This window comes from Amblyomma maculatum, chromosome 9, assembly GCF_055883805.1.
Source record: "Amblyomma maculatum isolate TAMU_Amacu chromosome 9, ASM5588380v1, whole genome shotgun sequence".
Lineage (NCBI taxonomy): Eukaryota > Metazoa > Arthropoda > Arachnida > Ixodida > Ixodidae > Amblyomma > Amblyomma maculatum.
The window spans coordinates 27,222,451-27,240,638 of NC_139352.1; the positions used below are offsets into that span (position 1 = coordinate 27,222,451).

The 18,188-nt window shown below is 44.3% G+C and overlaps 1 protein-coding gene across 7 annotated transcripts in view; it reads right to left on the reverse strand.

Annotated features, from left to right (window-relative positions):
- The window catches only part of LOC146178643 (muscle calcium channel subunit alpha-1-like), a 240,850-nt gene that overhangs the window by 78,615 nt on the left and 144,047 nt on the right, over nucleotides 1–18,188 (reverse strand). For all 7 annotated transcript variants that reach the window (XM_084578446.1, XM_084578444.1, XM_084578443.1 and 4 more), the window contains exons 14-22: nucleotides 17,762–17,969; nucleotides 16,969–17,089; nucleotides 15,682–15,758; nucleotides 13,028–13,323; nucleotides 10,468–10,489; nucleotides 10,273–10,333; nucleotides 7,554–7,842; nucleotides 4,931–5,060; nucleotides 1,782–1,841 (exon numbers count right to left, since the gene is read on the reverse strand). In XM_084578446.1, coding sequence (XP_084434572.1) covers nucleotides 1,782–1,841; nucleotides 4,931–5,060; nucleotides 7,554–7,842; nucleotides 10,273–10,333; nucleotides 10,468–10,489; nucleotides 13,028–13,323; nucleotides 15,682–15,758; nucleotides 16,969–17,089; nucleotides 17,762–17,969 — 1,264 coding nt within the window. The remainder of the gene's footprint in view (nucleotides 1–1,781; nucleotides 1,842–4,930; nucleotides 5,061–7,553; nucleotides 7,843–10,272; nucleotides 10,334–10,467; nucleotides 10,490–13,027; nucleotides 13,324–15,681; nucleotides 15,759–16,968; nucleotides 17,090–17,761; nucleotides 17,970–18,188) is intronic.

Below are 18,188 nucleotides of genomic sequence, written 5' to 3' on the forward strand. Positions count from 1 at the left end.
TGCGAAAATTTGCCAGAGGGATTTAACAGTATTATCGTCGGAACAATAATTAGAACCACTAGCGTTTAATAAGGTCCAGAATACTATGAGGGAAGACAATGTAAAAACAATTATTCTAAAGCAGGCCCCTGGAAGTCTTTAAGATATACTTACTTCTCTACACGTCACGCACTGAAAGGCACACATCGATATTACTATAGCTAATACTCCAGTGGGAAATTCAAAGGAACTGCCCACCTAATTCAAGAGACGATTTGCTTCCGTTGGAAAGAAACCGCAGAAGTTGTAATGATCTATCGCGTATAATACATATTGTGAATCATCACCTCTCCTGTGCTTTCTTCCTCTTATCTTTTGGTTTAGTTTGGTATCTGGGTTTCACGTCCCAAAGCGACTTAGGCTATGAGAGACACCGCAGTGGAGGGCTTCTGATTAATTTCTAACACCTGCGGTTCTTTAACGTGCACTGACATCGCATAGCACACGGACTCATTGCTTTTCGCCTCCATCGGAGAGCGGCCTGTGAGGCTGCACGAGACATGAAGTTGAATCACAATCAACTGGAGAAATTGTCCACCCTTCAAGTCCTTTGTACTCACTCATATGGGTTAGGACGCCTAACTTTATTTTTGGCAAATATGTTATTTAGCCATCCTTGCGGGTAGAATACGTTTACTGACATCGCACAGCACACAAAGTGGCGTCCGTGTGCTGTGTGATGTCACTGCACGTAAAGAACACCAGGTGTTCGAATTTTCTGAAGTCTTCCACTACGGCGTCTCTCATAGCCTGAGTCGCTTTGGGTCGTGAAAACCTACGAAGCCAAACCAAACCAAACCAAACCAACCCAGAAGATGCTGCTTGCCTTGTCTGTGATCTAGTGAAATGTAGGGCTTCGGTTATGCTCTCCAGGTTACGGATCTAGAGATACCGATATTCGGGCTAGTTCGCACATGATCCTTGAGGCACGCGTTAAACTTACCATTAGCAGAAATTATTTATTGCATAAATATTAAACAGAATGCCAAATCGAGGCCAAATGAAATATACTGCGCATAAAACTTCACATTTATTTGCGTGATATGTAAAAAGACAAACACGAAAGCGTTTTTTTTCTCACCACTAGCTTGAAACTAAACAACCTAAATTAACACGAACATTTAGCATGTCATTTCTGTGGAAAAATAGCAAATCAGGCGAAGGAAACAACACACAGATATTTTGGAAATTAGGGTGCGATGACCTTATCTGTGAGCACCAAACGTTGAACTCCATAGCAACACTTTAATCCCAGGCTATAACAACGAACTTTGGAAAGGTGTAGTATCTGCACATTTTCTATATTGAAATGCATCACCCCTTAGCAGTTGCAGAGGCGAAAGCACGTGGAAATAAAACATACCTTTCTTTCCAACCCTCCATTAAATCCCCTCAACATGAGTGTTTTTTTTTTTTTCAACACAGTTCGATGTATACCTTCAATATGCGTTACCTCAGACTTCACGATTGGAGTGTAAAAATGCAGCGTGCGCGTTGCAAGACGAGAAGATCGCCTTTTGTGCAGGAATATAATTAGGCATAATTAGGCGCATGTGGGCATAGCGCTTCGCAGGGATAATTTCTTCGATATCTTTCGGCGGACCAAACAAACCAGAAAAGAGCCCCTCTCGACTCTTTTATTTTTGTTGGTGTTACCCTTTAGCTTTATCTTGTTGCACGAACCCTATACACTATTCCTGCATAGCATCTAGTATCTCTAAATGATTCTATGCATTACTCACCTTGAGCGTGATCTCGATGGTAAAAACAGTCGTAAAAAAGTAGTCAAAGTAATTCAAGATCTGCAACGAAAGAACACACGTGCTTACTTGGATTGAAATGAACTTCAGCGGAAAGTAATGCATACATTCGAAAACAAATTTTCAAAGGGCAAATAAAGGATTAAAGTAAAATATTTAACTAATTAAACTAAATTTATATAAGTAATTATGTAAGAATAAATTCAAATAAATCAAATAATTCAAATATTAAGATTTATTTAAAATATTGACCTTAATAATAAAATAATTTATTTTAAATTAAAGGCTTGGAATAATGTTGTTGCTGACTAGTTCTTTCATGTTCAAAGAATGGAAAAGCTGCAAAGGAGACCGTAAGGAAAGGAAAAACAACATAATCACGAAAAAGAAGGAACGAGTTAAATTCAGAAATTGAAAGCAACCCAGTCGCCGCAAAGACGGTGAAAGCGACCGCAAAATCCCTCTTTTGTTTCTCCAACAGCGGCAACATCTTCACAGAAGCAAGCAAATGTGTCTTCAAAACAATTAAGTATATATGTGAAAAAAAGCTCGCACAGCGTTACCCCAGAGAAATACGATTCTGCGACAGAGCACTGCGATTGTAATATAGCGATATTGTCCATTGCAATAGGGTGACTATTTCATTGTTCATTCGTTTAAACAGCGCAGTATGTTTATGTCGGCGCCGCAGAACAATGAAGTCAGCCGCTGTAAGACAAAACTATGCGAACAGCTTTGCTTCCTCTAATGAGCTAGCCGGCCCGATTTTCTCAATTAGTAGAGCGACTGCCCTTTGAGGCGAGGGTTTTAGATTCAGAAAACGGACCGGGACTGGCTGTTCTTTTACAAAATTTCAGTGGAAGCTGTATAGATTTCCTCTGCACCCGTGTGGCTGAGCCTGAGCTGATGCTAATGAATTATTATTCCCTTATGTCCGATACGGAAAACGTGAACCATGCCGGAAAATAGGGTTACGTTTTTTAATTGCGGTGCTGATTATTGTGGGAATTTAGGAGCATAATCATTCGTTAGAGGAAAAACAATTCAACGTGTTGCAGAGGGGAGCAACCACGTGATACCAGAGGAAAAGCATAAGGGCATCGTAAGTGACGCGCGGAGGTTTTAAATTTGATCGAATTCCACCGACAGCGTCTGACATTCGTTTTCATGATTTCGCTTAATTACTTTCAATGCAAAAATTTTCTGCTACTATTTTCTGGCGTTGATTAACACGATTATTAAAATACTCCTATGCTATTAGATGTAGTGCCTTCTGTCTTCATTCATAAATAACGTAGTTCCTAGTTTCCCATATACAGGTTATATACGTTGAAACTATGAGCTTTTAAAGTTTGCAGAACTGACTACGGTTAAATCTTCAGCCCTTATACTATTACGGGGTTTTGAGATACGTGCGCTGTGCCTCAGCGGCCATCGCACGGCTGATGTGCACCGGATGTGGACAATATAGTGAAAACTTATTTTTCTCGCCCAAAGTCGAGGTCCCCGACCACACGATGGGGTGGTCTTGATACCTAAAATTATGGTGTACCGAAACGAGCCACTTTTCTCTACCCTTTTGTGTTCCATTTCAATACACCCAGAAACGTTCGGATATGCCCTGGTTTATACCTTTTGTTGCATAATCTGCCCTTAGTGCCAGAATATGACACAACCAAGCGTGAACTAGAGACAGTAAAACTGTATGGCGGCAGGTGACACGGAGAGCAATCACATCGATCTTGACAGATTACGGTACTCCTAATATAAATTAAAAAAAAAATGGCAGACACATTTACACTGGTCACGCGTCATAATAGCAAAGCAATAATATTTCGCGGGTGAAAGGTTTTCTTGCGGGGATTTCGACATATATCAAAGTTATTTTTGCGACTATTCTATTCGGTTTGTGCGTTTCATTATAGAACGTAAACTGTCATGCTTTCATCAAAATCTGGGAGACTTAGTTGCCGAAACCTAGGTTTGAAAGTGTATATATGGCGGTACATAACTCACCATAATAATACGAAGCACGCCTCGGTGATAAAAACTTTTGCCCGCGTACCCTAGCGAATATTAGGAAGCACCTTGAACGCAAGCCGTTGGCGCGCTCGCCTACAGATCTCATATAATCCATCATATAATCTGACATCATAATATAATATAATTTCATATATGCCATCGTACAATCTATATAGAGGGAGCGAGGAAATTTCAAACACCTGTACATATGCCGTTTCTTCGAATCGTTATCTTATGCTCGCTCTGACTTGACTAGCATACGTATGCTTTATGCAACAATAAATCGTATGTTACCACTCGAAAAACCAGAAGAGAAATAGTTACGTTGGACTTTCCATACCAACGTCGGGAAAACGAGCGCAATATAGAGGATGCCTAGTGGCGAGTATATATAGAAAAACGACACATACAGGATTGTCAGAAGCGCCCGTGGCCTCGATCCCGGGTAGGTCTGTATGTATTGCGAATACTCGGCTTGTTGTTGCGTAATACGGCCGCAGATGACGTCATTCAGTTTCCTAAACATCGCTGGTATTTTTACCACCATCATCTATTTGGCAAGAACGCCGCCGGTTTTCCTCTTAATTGGGCATGTAACTGTTTTCCATTAAAAAGCACGCCTGCCTTGTCTCTACACGCGCCGCATGTTGCGATGATCTTTCGCACAATTGGACGTCGTTCCCGAATATTTCCCCAAATCCCACTGCGTGACCGTGTGGCAAGAAAGGAAGCAAAAAACAAAAGTTGGGGGACTGCGCTTAGCCTCGCATAAGAGCTTAATGGCGAAAGCCTTTCCTCCTTCTTCTCTTTTTATCTTGCCTGTTTGTGTACTCGTTACAATTTCATTACTTTCTTTTGTTTGGCTTCGTCGTCAGAACCTATTGCGACGTCCTTACCGGGAAAGTTATGTTATGACGTCCGAACCTATTGCGACGTATCGCTGACACATCTCGCGAAATCTCGATGAATCTCGCTGACACATCTCGCGGACACATCTCGGCAGGCGCGAGATATTCAGCATGAGCCTAGAAACGCTTTCGTCTTTAGCAAATTCAAAACAAACTGGTCAGGAAAGCCACGCCGCACAGATGAAGAAAACATGTACTCACTCGGTTCCGGTGAGTGTTTGAGCGAAGCGGGTCTTCCGCGGCGAGCATACCACTGCTGACGAGAATGCACACAAGAATGAAGTTGCCAAAGTAACTGTGGTTGATTATCTTGTGGCAGAGGATACGGAATCTGCGCCGGAATGAAAACGAGAATAAGTTTCGTGAACGCTCTAGAAAAAAAAAATATTATTGTGGAGAACAAATACAGTATATGTTAGCAATAATAAATAAAACTTCAAAAGCCAATCAATTATTCCTTTTTGGGCGAAAGTTCTTGTCAGCGCGCAAACAGGCCACTACAAGCAAGCCACTGCGCCCCTTTTTGCCAGCGTTTTTCGTGCCCTTTGTTGAAGGCGTATTCTCAAAATGAATGTTCAAACAAAACAAAAAGTCCTGAAGCCAAAAGGTGTTCGTCTCGGTTGCAAAATGGAGCTGTCACGCCATCAATAAAGGTCAAAGTCATTTAAATGCTAGGATGTGATCTCTTATCCAAGAAATAAACTGTCTCATACCATTTGATGTCAATTCAGTGTTTATTGATGTCGAGACAGGTTGATTTTGCGGCTGAGACGAAACGCTTTCGACTTCAGGAGTCTTGACCAACGCTGTACGTTTGAAGTGGTTTGAACAAAACTGTCCTACGTTCATTCATGAGTCGCAGCTTATCGTACCTTCCTCTGCTGTACTATCGATCTCGGCAAACACTACCTGCCTAAAGAGAAGCACGCACAAGTAGTTATTGGTGCTGGTTTTTAAGTCGCAAAAGCAATTGAGGCTATCATGTGCCAAACACAAGGCTAAAATATACGATTCTTTTTAACAGAGAAGGAAATAAATGTCTTCAAAACTAGTTGGCCTAAAAACTGTCGTACATTTAGAAAATTTCCGACACGTGAAAAGTATGCAATTGCACTTTTACCTAAGAGTAGGCTGGGGTGGAATTAAATGCGATAAGTATTGTATAGACTGAAATTCTTTCTTTGCAGTTGCTAAATTTTGGTGAATGTAATAAAAATACCAATCACAGTCATTATCTCTCAAAATTCTTCGCAGGTAGGTATGTCCAACGCATCCAACATTTGAATACTATCAGCACCGCTGTACGACGAGCTTTGCGTCAGCGTCAGCAACGGCCCGTTGCCGACGCCGCCGTAAATGCCAAAAAGAAGACGTATGTCAGCCACTTTCCGCTGCCCAGGGCTACTAAACGTATGCCTAAAAAAGGTGCCGAAAGTTTTTTACAAGTGGGATACGCCACAGAAGGCATGGAACTTGTGAAACATTCGGAAAGAATCTAATTTGTCACGTCGAACAATTAGGGCGAACCGCTTGCCGACTGTTCCACGCGTACGCGAATCAATAAGCGCGGGAAGCCTTACGTTAACATTAATAAAACTTGTCAAGGTCAGGATTTCGGTGTTCATAACTTCCCTTTGTATTTTGTTTCGCGACTATCTCAGTGCAAGCAAATAGATCGTTTTAGCAGAGCCTATTAGTGCCACCTCATGGTGTGCCTCACGGTGAGCGCTAAGGTTAACCGGATGATTAGCGACAAAATTTATTTTTACCCAAGCCGAGGCGCAGGCGAACTGCATGTAGAGCCCCCTGGTTACAAAAAGTGGACACAGCATTACAAAAAACACTGCTTTATTTTCCTGCCCCACTGTAAAGCGATATTTTTGAGCATAAACATTTTATGCCATGTGAAGCGAAAGGCATACGCTGTTTTTGAGCAGGCGTTTGTTATTTGTGAAGCCGGGCGGCGGCGCAACATATAGAGTTACCTCATGCGACGCGCTTGCAGTGCCGCTCGGCACACCACTAGGAGCGCGAACAAGCGGAACGAAGGTGCCGGTCCGCTTGCGCACTCCTGTCTGAGCGTTTGGCGCATGAGCAGTAGCTCTCTCGCTCACTGGCTGAGCGGAGCGGAGTCACAGATACGCTCCGCTAAAATTACACAAAATTACATGATTACACAAAATAAAAAGCCGAGTATAAAGCTATAATGCAACAGAACGGGGGAGGATATAAGCCTATCATATGAAAATTGAATGAGATGGCAAGACACCCATCAGTTGCACTGCATGTCCAAAACGGCACTCAAGGATTGCATCACGTGAGTAAAGCAAAATGGCTTGTTGGGCGGGTTCTATCCATCCCTTTTTATATGTTCGTGTTCTAGCGCTGTTTTGAAATAATGTTCTGGAGAGTGTACGTCAACAGCGGAATTTTTTCCCGTGCATATATGCTTGCTTTTATACTATTAATTTGCTCGTCTCTACAGTAAACAAAATCGCACCCTTCAAGGTGTATTTCTGTGCCTATAACTGACATCCTGCAGAAAGGGTGTGTTGTTGTACTGATCTATCGTTTTAGTTGGTGCAGCAAGCAGCAATCCACTCACTAAAAAAGCGCATCAGTGCCTCACTGCACTCTCTCTGCAAGGAATTAGTTAAAGGCGCGGAAAAGGGTAATATTTTATTTACAGTGTGCTCAACAATGTAAATGCCTAAAGTTAACCCGCGTACATTAGGTGCTTATGTTATTCTCCTTCGTAGTTTGTACCCCCTGTGGCACTTCGTAAAAAGATAGATCCCGTAGCGAGGTGAAGTATGGTACTCGCCTGTTGTCGTGCGAGAAGATGAAGAAAGAGCTGGCCTTAGGTATAGGCCGTATCTTGGTCTTGATGTTGAGTTCGGACATGCGGCGCGGCCGCGCCGACACCACCGACTCTTCCTCGGACTCTTCAGCCTCTTCCTCGTCCAGATCTTCCTCATCCTCCTCGTCTTCTTCATCCTCCTCATCCCCAACGTCCTCCTCTTCGTCCCCGTAGTCTTCGTCATCGTCGTCTTCGTCGTCGTCCTCCTCGTCGCTACCGTCATCATCGTCATCGTCGCTTTCCTCTTGGTCAACTGCAAGGGCAGAGTCGTTGTCATTGTCAGCGTTACTATGTCATCAGCGTACCTGCCCCGTTTCTCTGCCAAGCTGGACTTTATACACAGCATAACTTCTGTATTTCTTTGGAAGCCGCAGAAAGATACATCACACCTAAAGCAGGCAAAATGTGGGCATGAAAATGATGACGCTTTTTATTTCTCCTTCCTAAAACTCCAATTGATTCACACCATGCATCTTGGATAAGAACATCGCAATGCTTGGCGGCAGTAATTGGCGAAGTGGTGCAGTCGAGAGTTTGCAAGGATGGGTGGAACAAGGTGTCTGTGCGAAAAAAAAAAAACAGCTGACAGTGCTTACTCCGCATGCACAGCGGCCGCGAGTAGAGCTGTTTCCTTTGAGTATGAGATGTTATGCACATGCTATGCTATTCCTTGTTTTTATTACGCTTCTGCTAAATCAAATCCCATGGCACCACATTACAGAAGCATTCACATAGGTGACATAAATTCCACACCTTCGTGAACAACTTGGCCCTCCTGGCAATATGCTACGCATACGTGCGACTTTATCCACAAAATCTATTAGCAAATCCGATTCATATTTCACACCATTGAAGTTACCTAGAGCTATTTCTCTAGTTTCAAAGTCGCTATGCAACACAGCAACATTTCTATAAGTCTCGGTCGTGTCTTTGGAAGCTTCCGGCATGAAACTCAAGCTTCGAACACCTGTAGTGTCTTCTACTACTCTCGCGCGTCTATTACTATTTTCTCTATTACGACTGCTCTCATCTCACTTCTGCAATATACGTCTGCACTGAGCGCCCTCGGTGTACATAATGAGTGTTGCAACGCCAAACGTACGCCAACCACAATATGCTTCTCTTGATTTAATCGCTCGCATATCGGGCTGATTTTCGGGACACGGAGAGCGTACAAGCATATATTGCTTTCAATACAGATTTGGATGATCTACTAGCTTGATTCGTCCAGACTTCGTTAGATCTACGTCGTCTGTAGCATTGGCGACCCATAGAAAGCCTTCTTTTGAGTCGCAAATGCTGCAGAAAACACGGCTTTCGAATAAATTCTGATCCAATTAGACAAGCGTATACGTCACTTAAACTGCTATTAAAACGATAGACGGTGGTATACTATCTGTGTGCCGAATTTCAGCCTGAATAAGCGAGCGATTTAAATGATAGAAGCACAATACAGTTCGCGTTTAGCGTTGAAAGAGTCAGTATATATGGACGCACATGGGCGAAATAGGCCTACTGCATTGCCTGAGATGTCTATATTCAAATGACCGCTGCCAACCTTCTGCTGTTCGAGGGATAAACCCTGAAGAAGAGGCAGACATTGGGCTAAAATTGGCTACTATAGGGCTATTTTTTTATCCTATGCAAGTTTTACTAGTGTAGCTAAAAACCATTGGAGGTATAGGAGATTTTCTACACTGGTGTAGCTGGTGTAGGTTGAAAAATGGCCCTTATGTGTCGCAACGCTCCAGCGCCATGACACGTGGACGCGTGTAGCGCATGCGCTTCTTTACATCGCCGCAGTCCTTCAGAGGCCTTTAAGAACTACTCTATGCTTGAAAGCGAGGATAGTGACACCAGATGTATCTTATTATACGCCCCACACCATGTTCGTCTCTAGCAGCAGCTTCAGAATTTTTAGCACCAACATTTCTTTCCGCACACACCTAAGGAACTTCTTAGTGACCATGGTAGGAGAATGAGGAAATTGTTATGAAAACACTTGAAGAAGCCAGCGGTTAGCAAATCCAAGCATGGGTAAACTTCTTTGCGTAACATTCTGAAATATGTTTTTCAGTCAATATGAATGACGTTGGAAGTTGCGTTTGCACAATAAGAAATTGGAACAGGTTAACAACACATTTTTAATGTTCCAGAGCAATTTTTCGCACTACCCAAATCAAAGCATTTATTTTGTATACAGGCTAAATATACACATAAGCATCCGCCTGAACGCTCCCATATGGCTAGCAAAGTACGTTAGAGGTTTTTCAGAAACTTCGCGGGTGAAGAAAAATTAATCCTGCTGCGGCCATCGATTCTGGAACAACCACTCTAAAGAATAAAGCTACGCAGCGCGACTACCAGGTAGTAGGGCAAAGCAGAATTGATCAGAAAATTAATAGTTCTGATATGTATTGTTCGTTCACTTTGATTAAAAACATCAATTGTCATTTTCTTTTAAACTGTGTAGGGCTGTCAGCTACAAAATAATCATTACTTGATATCAAATAAGTGCACATATCAAGGCATTGATTTAAATACAGTTCAAATGAACAATGCGTTTTAATGTATTTGTCCAATAACTTCTTACCGTATTCTAGTCAACAAGGTTTCTCCAGAAGATTTATAATATTCAATCCTTTATCTGCACCAATGCTCCTACAAATTATAGTGGCCTTACCAGGATTTTTCGCGCTGCCGTCGTCTGCACTCACGTCTTCCACTTTAATTTGTACTTGTGTCTGAAAAAACAAAGAAAATCACATTGGTTCACGTAGCTGCAATTTATGCGTTTCATGCGTTTAGTTTAATGCTCATGCGGACCTTAGATGTATCCGAATAAATAACGAAATAAAAAGACGAAACGCATGCTTACCTTGTCTTGTTTATCCTTGGATCTGAAACACAAAATAAGAAATCCACGTCAGAAGGCTTGAACAATATGTAACCGAAATAACAACTATAGAAGGAGGACGCGTTATTGGGGTTTCTCTGAATGCTGAGTGGGGGAATTAAGTGAAAACGAGACAATGTCTGTATATAGCATATGTATCACCTAGGGCACAACGAGAGAAAGATGGCTACACTGTACGAAAGAGCACTGAACAAAGGGATGAGGGGGAGCCTCAGTTCGCAATCCGAGCCACCATTTAAACGAGGTGACTTAAGTCCCCCTTGACAGGGACCTTTGACAAGGGGACCTCAAGTCCCCTTGTCAAAGCGAAGGCTCGGCTTACGACTTGAGGCTCCCGTTCAACACTTGTTCAGTGCTCTTTTATAACACACATCAACTAGTATATTATTTGATCCAGGGCTTTCAAGTAACATTGAAACTTGCCATAGCCACCTAGAATAATAAACCTAGAAACCAGAAACACAGAACTACCCGTCTTCACCGTATTGCTGCTTGTAAGTGTTGTGCATTTTAGGCCACCAACTATGTATTTCGCACACATGTAGGGCGAGTAGTAAACCCTTTGTGACGACACAAACCGTTAACCAGCACAGGTACCTGCATGGTGGCGTCACGTTATAAGTAACGAACGAGATAACACGCGGACATGACACATTGAGGCTGCCGTGGTCTCTACGCTCTCAGCTGTAACTACGGATGTCTCTAGCAAGATGCATGCCTACAAAATGTACGGACTTAGGAGTATGTGCAAGGTCTACCAGCCATAAGGTTGGCTTTGGCGAAAGCATTTCTATACGCCAATGCATTTCAAACATGCGGCGAGAACATTACAGTTCTTAGACTTTCGTACATAGCGACCCCATTTCTGAACGAACGTGTGTGTGTGTAGGGGGGGGGGGGGCATTATGCGCAGACAACAGCGCAAGATAGCTCTTCAACTCACCATTTAGTCTGGTCACACTCACAAGTGAATGATATTTGTGAAATAATACCTCAAATGCACAGCTAGTAAAAGCCGCAAATTCCACTGTGCAACCGTGGCTTCAGCGGCAGTTGTGAGTGCTGGTGCATATGATGTCGTTACTCACATATTATTTCTTTTCACTATTGGAAAAACCCTCTTGATAGCACTTCGGTGTCAGTCGTGACGTAACAGTGTTCGGATCAATGAGTATTGTGGTGCTGTCATGCGTCACGTCACTGCTTGCTGACCAGTCAGCGTGGGGTGTCGCGCCAAACTCGCAGAACCGGAAAACGTGCACACACAGCAGTTATCCCTTCGGAGCCTTCTTATAAGACACTGCCTTTATCTAGTCATTTGTGTTTTTGGGATAGAAATCACATCGGATATAATGAACGAGACAACTAACCTACTTTTCATTTTCAGGTAAACTCCGAGAATCTACCTGCATAGAGTTATGGAGCGCCCTGTCTCTTCCTGCGCGTAATGTTTCATAAACTTCCGCTCTGAGAGCACGCCATGCGGCTCATTGATAACTTATCTGCAAAGTAAGGCAACGAAAGTAATAATAAAAACGCACTGCACGGATGTAATGCTGTCATTGCCAATGCATAAATCGCACACCTTCTCCTTTTTCACCGGAAGCCCCTGGGTCCATTTTTATCTTGTACAGAGAGCGAAGTCACCGCGTATTAGGGTTTACGCATAGCTTGCTCATAATTGTCGTTCACCTTCTTCTGAACGGACGCTAAATACTGTGCTTAGTGCGCCGTCGCCTGTAAGCACGCGGGGCGTGACGAAATCACTGCCATGAAGTGTACCATATTTTTTACAACATTAGTATTTTCTTGTTGTTACTTGTGAAGCTTCGCGAGTTTCCGCCGCATTTCTTAAACTGGATGCTTTTTCTTTTGCACAGCACTCCCTACCTGTCCTACCAGGTTGAATTTTATTTTATCGTAAAAAGCAACGATATGTGAGTACATACCAAGCTCGCACTACGTGCTTCACATTCAGGCTGCATGGTTCTTTTTATTTACTGATTCGATGCTGTACTTAAGCTACTTTTCGCCTCTGTTATTACATTCAGATTAATCTTAGGCTGTGATCACTACGTTTGCGCAGGCATTCTGTATTTTTGTTTCTTTAGGCATCCGTTTTAAACGAGGGACATAAAAATACGAACAAGAGCTTGAGAGGTAGCCCGGTTAAGGTTGGGAACACTACCATTATGTTCTTATTCTTAAATGAATGCTAGAGGCCCTAACCTCGGCAATAAAACAGACCGTTGTTGATAATCTCACTGTCTCCTACGAATAAAAGCTTGTAAGGTTGAAAATTTTCTTACTTGACATTTTAAGTTTAAAGTTGCAAAACCCGCCAAGCAGTCAAAGCCAACTGCTTTTCTTTCGCTACCCACGCTTTTTGTAAGACAAAAACGGAATAAAAATTAATTCGGTCATTCAAGTCGGATGAAATGTTAGAGTGCAGCCTCTATGCCTTGCTCAGCGGAGTTATGCTGTTCCCAACGGCTGTCCACTCAAGTCGTTTATCGCTCACATTTTGATGAGCGGAGCGTGGTTCATGTGTCCAGCGTCCGCTTTGTTGTCGTGGCCCCCGTTGGCGCCACGGCCTCCCGCCTCGGCCGACGCCTCGTCTTGGCCACCGCCGCCCCCGTTCTGGTCGGCGTCCCGTTGCTGACGCTGTTGCTGCTGCTGCTGTTGGCGGCGTTTTCGCTCGCGCCGCCGACGCCGCCGCCGGCGCCGCCTCAGGCGCCGCTTACGCTCGAGCCGCAGCCTCTTGCGCCGCTCTTCTTCGTCTTCCTCGGCCCCTTCTTCCTCCTCCTCCTCTTCCTCCTGCGATGCACACGCCCCGCTCCCCGTTTAGATGGCACAGCGCTAATATACTTCCTCATAATTGGACGCTTTTATATTAACGCGGTAGCGTTAAGGAGCTCGTGTCGCAGAAAAGCCGGTGTCGTCGGCGGCGTTGGCCGTGAGCGATAAATCCCGGCATGCACTTCATAAATAAAAAGCAACTTCCATGTGCGGCGCTGCCCCGACACGTGGCGCGCCACTCGCCCCTGACGTTTCGCCGTGCGCCCTCACGGGTTGTAAAATCAAGCGTCTTTCCTTTCTTTAGATCACTATCTTCGCTCACCCGCTTCTCCCCTTCGGGCCGCGCGGGTACCGGTACGAGGATGCCCCAATACCCTTGCGTTTAATAAGTTTTCTCGCTCTCTCCCCTTCCAACATCCAGCGTGCGTCACTCGAACAGTGGTGTTTAGGCGACGCGGCACCTCTTTCAGCTCACAGCGCGATTGCTAGGTGCAGCGTCTGATGCCGGACGCCTCTGACGTGATCGCTGCGCCGTAGCGCTTCTGCTGGGAAAGCGTCCCCTGCGATCTAATAACGCTATCGCGTTCCACTCTTGAAGGCGAAGCTTAAGCGTCCTCCAAATTTTTTTCTTTTCTTATATGCCGCCATGACGTAAAGCCGAATATGTAGTTGAGATAGTTTTCAAGACAAAGCTTGGTTTGGTTAGTTTACTGGGTTTAACGCCCCAAAATGACCTCAGACCACTTGCAACGACTTAGTGGAGAGCTCTAAAAATTTCGACCACCTGGGGATCTTTAACATCCACTGACATCACATATTACATGGGTGCATCGCTTTCTGCTTCCACCGAAACCACTAAGCCGCCGTCGTGGGGCAAGTTAAGAAAAGGTTACATAATTGAAAGAATACATCGCGAGCCTGCACGACGGCATCCAATACCGTGTCGTATCAAAGAAGACATTCATACCCTCCGGCTCCTGTAGGTGCCTTAATTGAATCTGAGTACCGCGAGTGCTGCGGTTTGTTTTTCAAAAACTGTACTCTCGTCAGCTGTCCTAAGGTTAAAATTTCGAAGAAATGCTTTCTCTTTCCCTACCCTGCTTTCAAGAAATTTCGTTCGCTATCTTTTCAGAAGAAATGCTGTACATAATATTGAAAGGCACTTACAAAATGTTTTTAAGTTGCAAAATAGGCTCGTGATTCTAATATCAGACGCCAGGACTTTAGAATTAATATCGTATTGACTGCTAAAACAATGCATTGCGAAGGTGCCTGGAAAATATGCAAGCACTGCCATCAGTACTACCGTTAGAAATTCTTCGAAAGAAAATGGAACATGCGGCACCAAGTGCCCTGTAGAAAGAAATAAAATTCACTGCGTCCGTCAGTTGTTTGTAACAAAGTACTCTATATGTAAGCTAAAGTAAGTTGAACTCCATGAGCTGTTTACTCTAACACACTATCACAGAAAGCTGCCAGTTGAGAATGTACAGTGCATGGTAGAGAAATAACGAGACTTGTCTATTACATTCCGCCTTTTGTATTCCCTCAGAATACTCATTTGCAGTCACCTTTTGACGAGCTATTAATTTTTCGCTTCGATTGTTGGCGGCTGTATATTGAACACTGAATACTCTTCCATCGCGGATAAAAACTCTTTCAGATCATGTCGGCGAACATTAACGCCGGCTAAAATCTCTATTTCCATTAAAGAGCCTTAACACCACAATACGCCATGGTTTGTTTTCTTTTGCTTTGTCTTTGTTTTTGCATGTCTCTCCCTGACCTGCGATAGCCAAATTTCAAATTTACCTCCTCAGTGAACGGCCAAGACTGCCTCCTGGTATGCATCGACAGTCAGTCAATATGCTTTGCTGTCCAAAATTTTGTTCATTTTTCTTACGTATCAACAGCAGTGCTTAGAAATAAATCCGGAAATACTGCCAATGCATTCTTTTCGTGCTTGTCAGTCTACATGAGAACTTTCGCCGTGTAACGAGACCTCTGCTTCTGAAGCGTGTTTCTGGAAAGTGTGCATTATTTCTAGCCGTCCTCGCATTTTACGTCCACTGCTTCTTGCGGTGTGGCCCTCATGGTGTTAGCCTTCTGAAGCTAAATGAAGATGTCTCCCGCAGATTTCTTTCTCTCTCTTCTAACCCAGTCGCGCAGGTTTCTCTGAAGAGCAGGCCCAACTGGCAGTCATAAAAATGTCACATGCAGTGGGGTATATGAAGGGCAAACAGATTCCGAGGCAAGAACTCCCTCTCCCAAATTGCCGCTACCATAACCAGGTCCCAGAGAGAGAACTCCTAACATGAAGACTGGTTCGTCAGGGACCGAATGTGGCACGCGTTAGGTCAGAACAGCGGGACCCACCTTCTCAATGGCAGTGAGGCTTTCGGCGTCAGCCAGGTTGTCTACCGCGATGGCCAAGAATACGTTGAGCAATATGTCTGGATTGGAGGGAAAAGTCAAGGACAAGATACGACGTGCACTCTTTTTAATAAGCGAGACTTTAGCAGAAGCAAGACGAGCCCCTGCTTTGTGTCGTACTAACGCTTCTAACTTTCACGTCACGGTCTGCGATGATGCAGTTCATGTTTTGTTTATCTTCGATAGGAACCCCAGGCACCTTTGCCAATCACTACGCTATAGAGCAACTTCCCTGCAGTTTTTTGGTACATGTAGTGGATGTGCCGTGCCTCGAGTATGCGTACGTCGCATTTTCATATTATGTTGAAACTCAACCTACAATTGAACTGTACGTACAAACGGGAAAAAATGAAGACGAATTCGCATAATCAACTTCAGATGGGAAAACAATCATTGAGTACAATGTAATCAGTAAGGAAATACTACCGGGCAGTAATTTCTAGCGAAAACATTTTCTTTAATTTTATGTTTTTAAAATGAGCCAAGCGGGGTGACATTTTCTACGCGCGTTTATTCACCATTGCCATCATCCCATGCCTATCTAACGCCCTCTGTAGGAACACGGTCAGTCCTTTATGCATCCGCTTAACCTTACCTTGGGCCAACTGCGTCCTCTTGTACTACTTCCAAGCATGCATCTTGGTATGAGTGAAATGAAAAAATGCAGCTTAAAATATTTTTCTTATATTTTAAATGTATTCCTAACGCAATTTAATTGGTGGCGTGTATGTGATGTATGGATGCGAGAGTTGGACTGTGAAAAAGGCTGACCGCCGAAGAATTGACGCGTTTGAATTGTGGTGCTGGCGAAGACTCTAGAGAGTTTCTTGGACTGCCAGAAGATCAAATCAGTCGATATTGCCGACCATAAACCCTGACTGCTCATTGGAGGGTCAAATTCTAAAGTTAAAGCTCAGCTACTTTGGTCATCTGATGAGAAGAGAGGAGTCGCTGGAGAAAGATTTGATGTTGGGAAAGGTTGAGGGTCGCCGGAGAAGGGGTAGGCAGCGAACGCGATGGTTAGATGGCATCCTCGAGGCTCTGGAGATGAAGTTATGTGATGTTAGGAAGATAGTGAGAGACCGGAAAGCGTGGCGTGACATGGTCCATAGCGTCACGAAGAGTCGGACACGACTGAACGACTGAACTGTAACTACATGTGCGTAATGTGGCAAAATAGGTAAGTGCGATGCATGGCGCCGTGAACGCCAGCGCAGTAGAGAAGGATACAGTTGCCGCAAATGAAGAGTATAATGAAGTAGATGCAGGCCACCCCGCCAAAAGAGCCGACGCCGTTGAAGGCGTTGATGCCGTCGTACATCACAACGTTCCAGTCCTCGCCCGTCAGGATCTGCGAGGGGGGAAAAAAAGAGGATGCTGATATATGACGGTAGTCCTTGCAGCCACTGCGCGCCCCTGCTCTCTCTTCTTCACGGGAAATCAGTTTAAATGGGATGGCCTAGCTCTATTTTCACCTCTTTTTACTTAAGCTCAGTCTGAGTATGCAACCTTTTGTTTTCTATTGTTTTGACTAGATCCTTCTATTCAAGTTTTCATTCATCTCCAAGCGCTAATCAATCTTCGACAACTTAGACTCCTTGCTTTCCTGTTTTTAATTTCACGCACGGAACACCAAATCATGGCCTCCTTCCAGCTCCCTGTCCTGTCATGATTGCCTTCAGCGCGAAATGTCGTCTGCACATATTTTCAGCTTTTATGTGTTGCGATCTTGAGAGTTTTCATATTGTTTTCTCAAAAATAGATTTCTATTCTTAAAGCGTCAGGCTTTAATATAGACGAATAAATTGAAATTAGCCACTGAGTTGCGGAAACTCTGGATTGTGTGACCAAGACACCTATAGTAGAGCGGGGTTGCTACAAAATTGAAACAGAGTGAAACACCAAAACTTAAACTGAAACAAATCTTTACAAAACTAAGCCGCTGCTGTCTTTGCGACGCCTCCAACCTTGAGCGTGGCACTCAAAAGCGACTGTCAGGGCAGGAGGCCCGGGGTCCACTCACCTGGAAGACGGTGAGAAGCGCCTGCCAGAAGGTGTCGAAGTTGCTGCGCGGTTTGTCCTCCGTTGGGCGGTTGAACTTGCCGCCAAACACCTGCATTCCCAGCAGCGCGAAGATCACGATGAACAGGAACAGCAGCAGCAGCAGGCTGGCGATGGACCGCATCGAGTTGATCAGCGACGCCACGAGATTCCGAAGCGAAGCCCAATACCTGCAAACCGAGTAATGAGGACTGAAGTAAAGCGGAGGGAGGGAATGAGCCGTCACTGGTGGGACGCCGTTACACTTTGCGCGGACGAATTTAGACAAACACATAGGTGCATAGGTGTCTCCAGCGGAATCAGGAATTCTTATCACCCCCTGCTGCGTCACAGGTCTGACCGCCGCCGTGGTCAGTTACTCCGCAGCCGCTGGTGAATGAGGGCCGGGG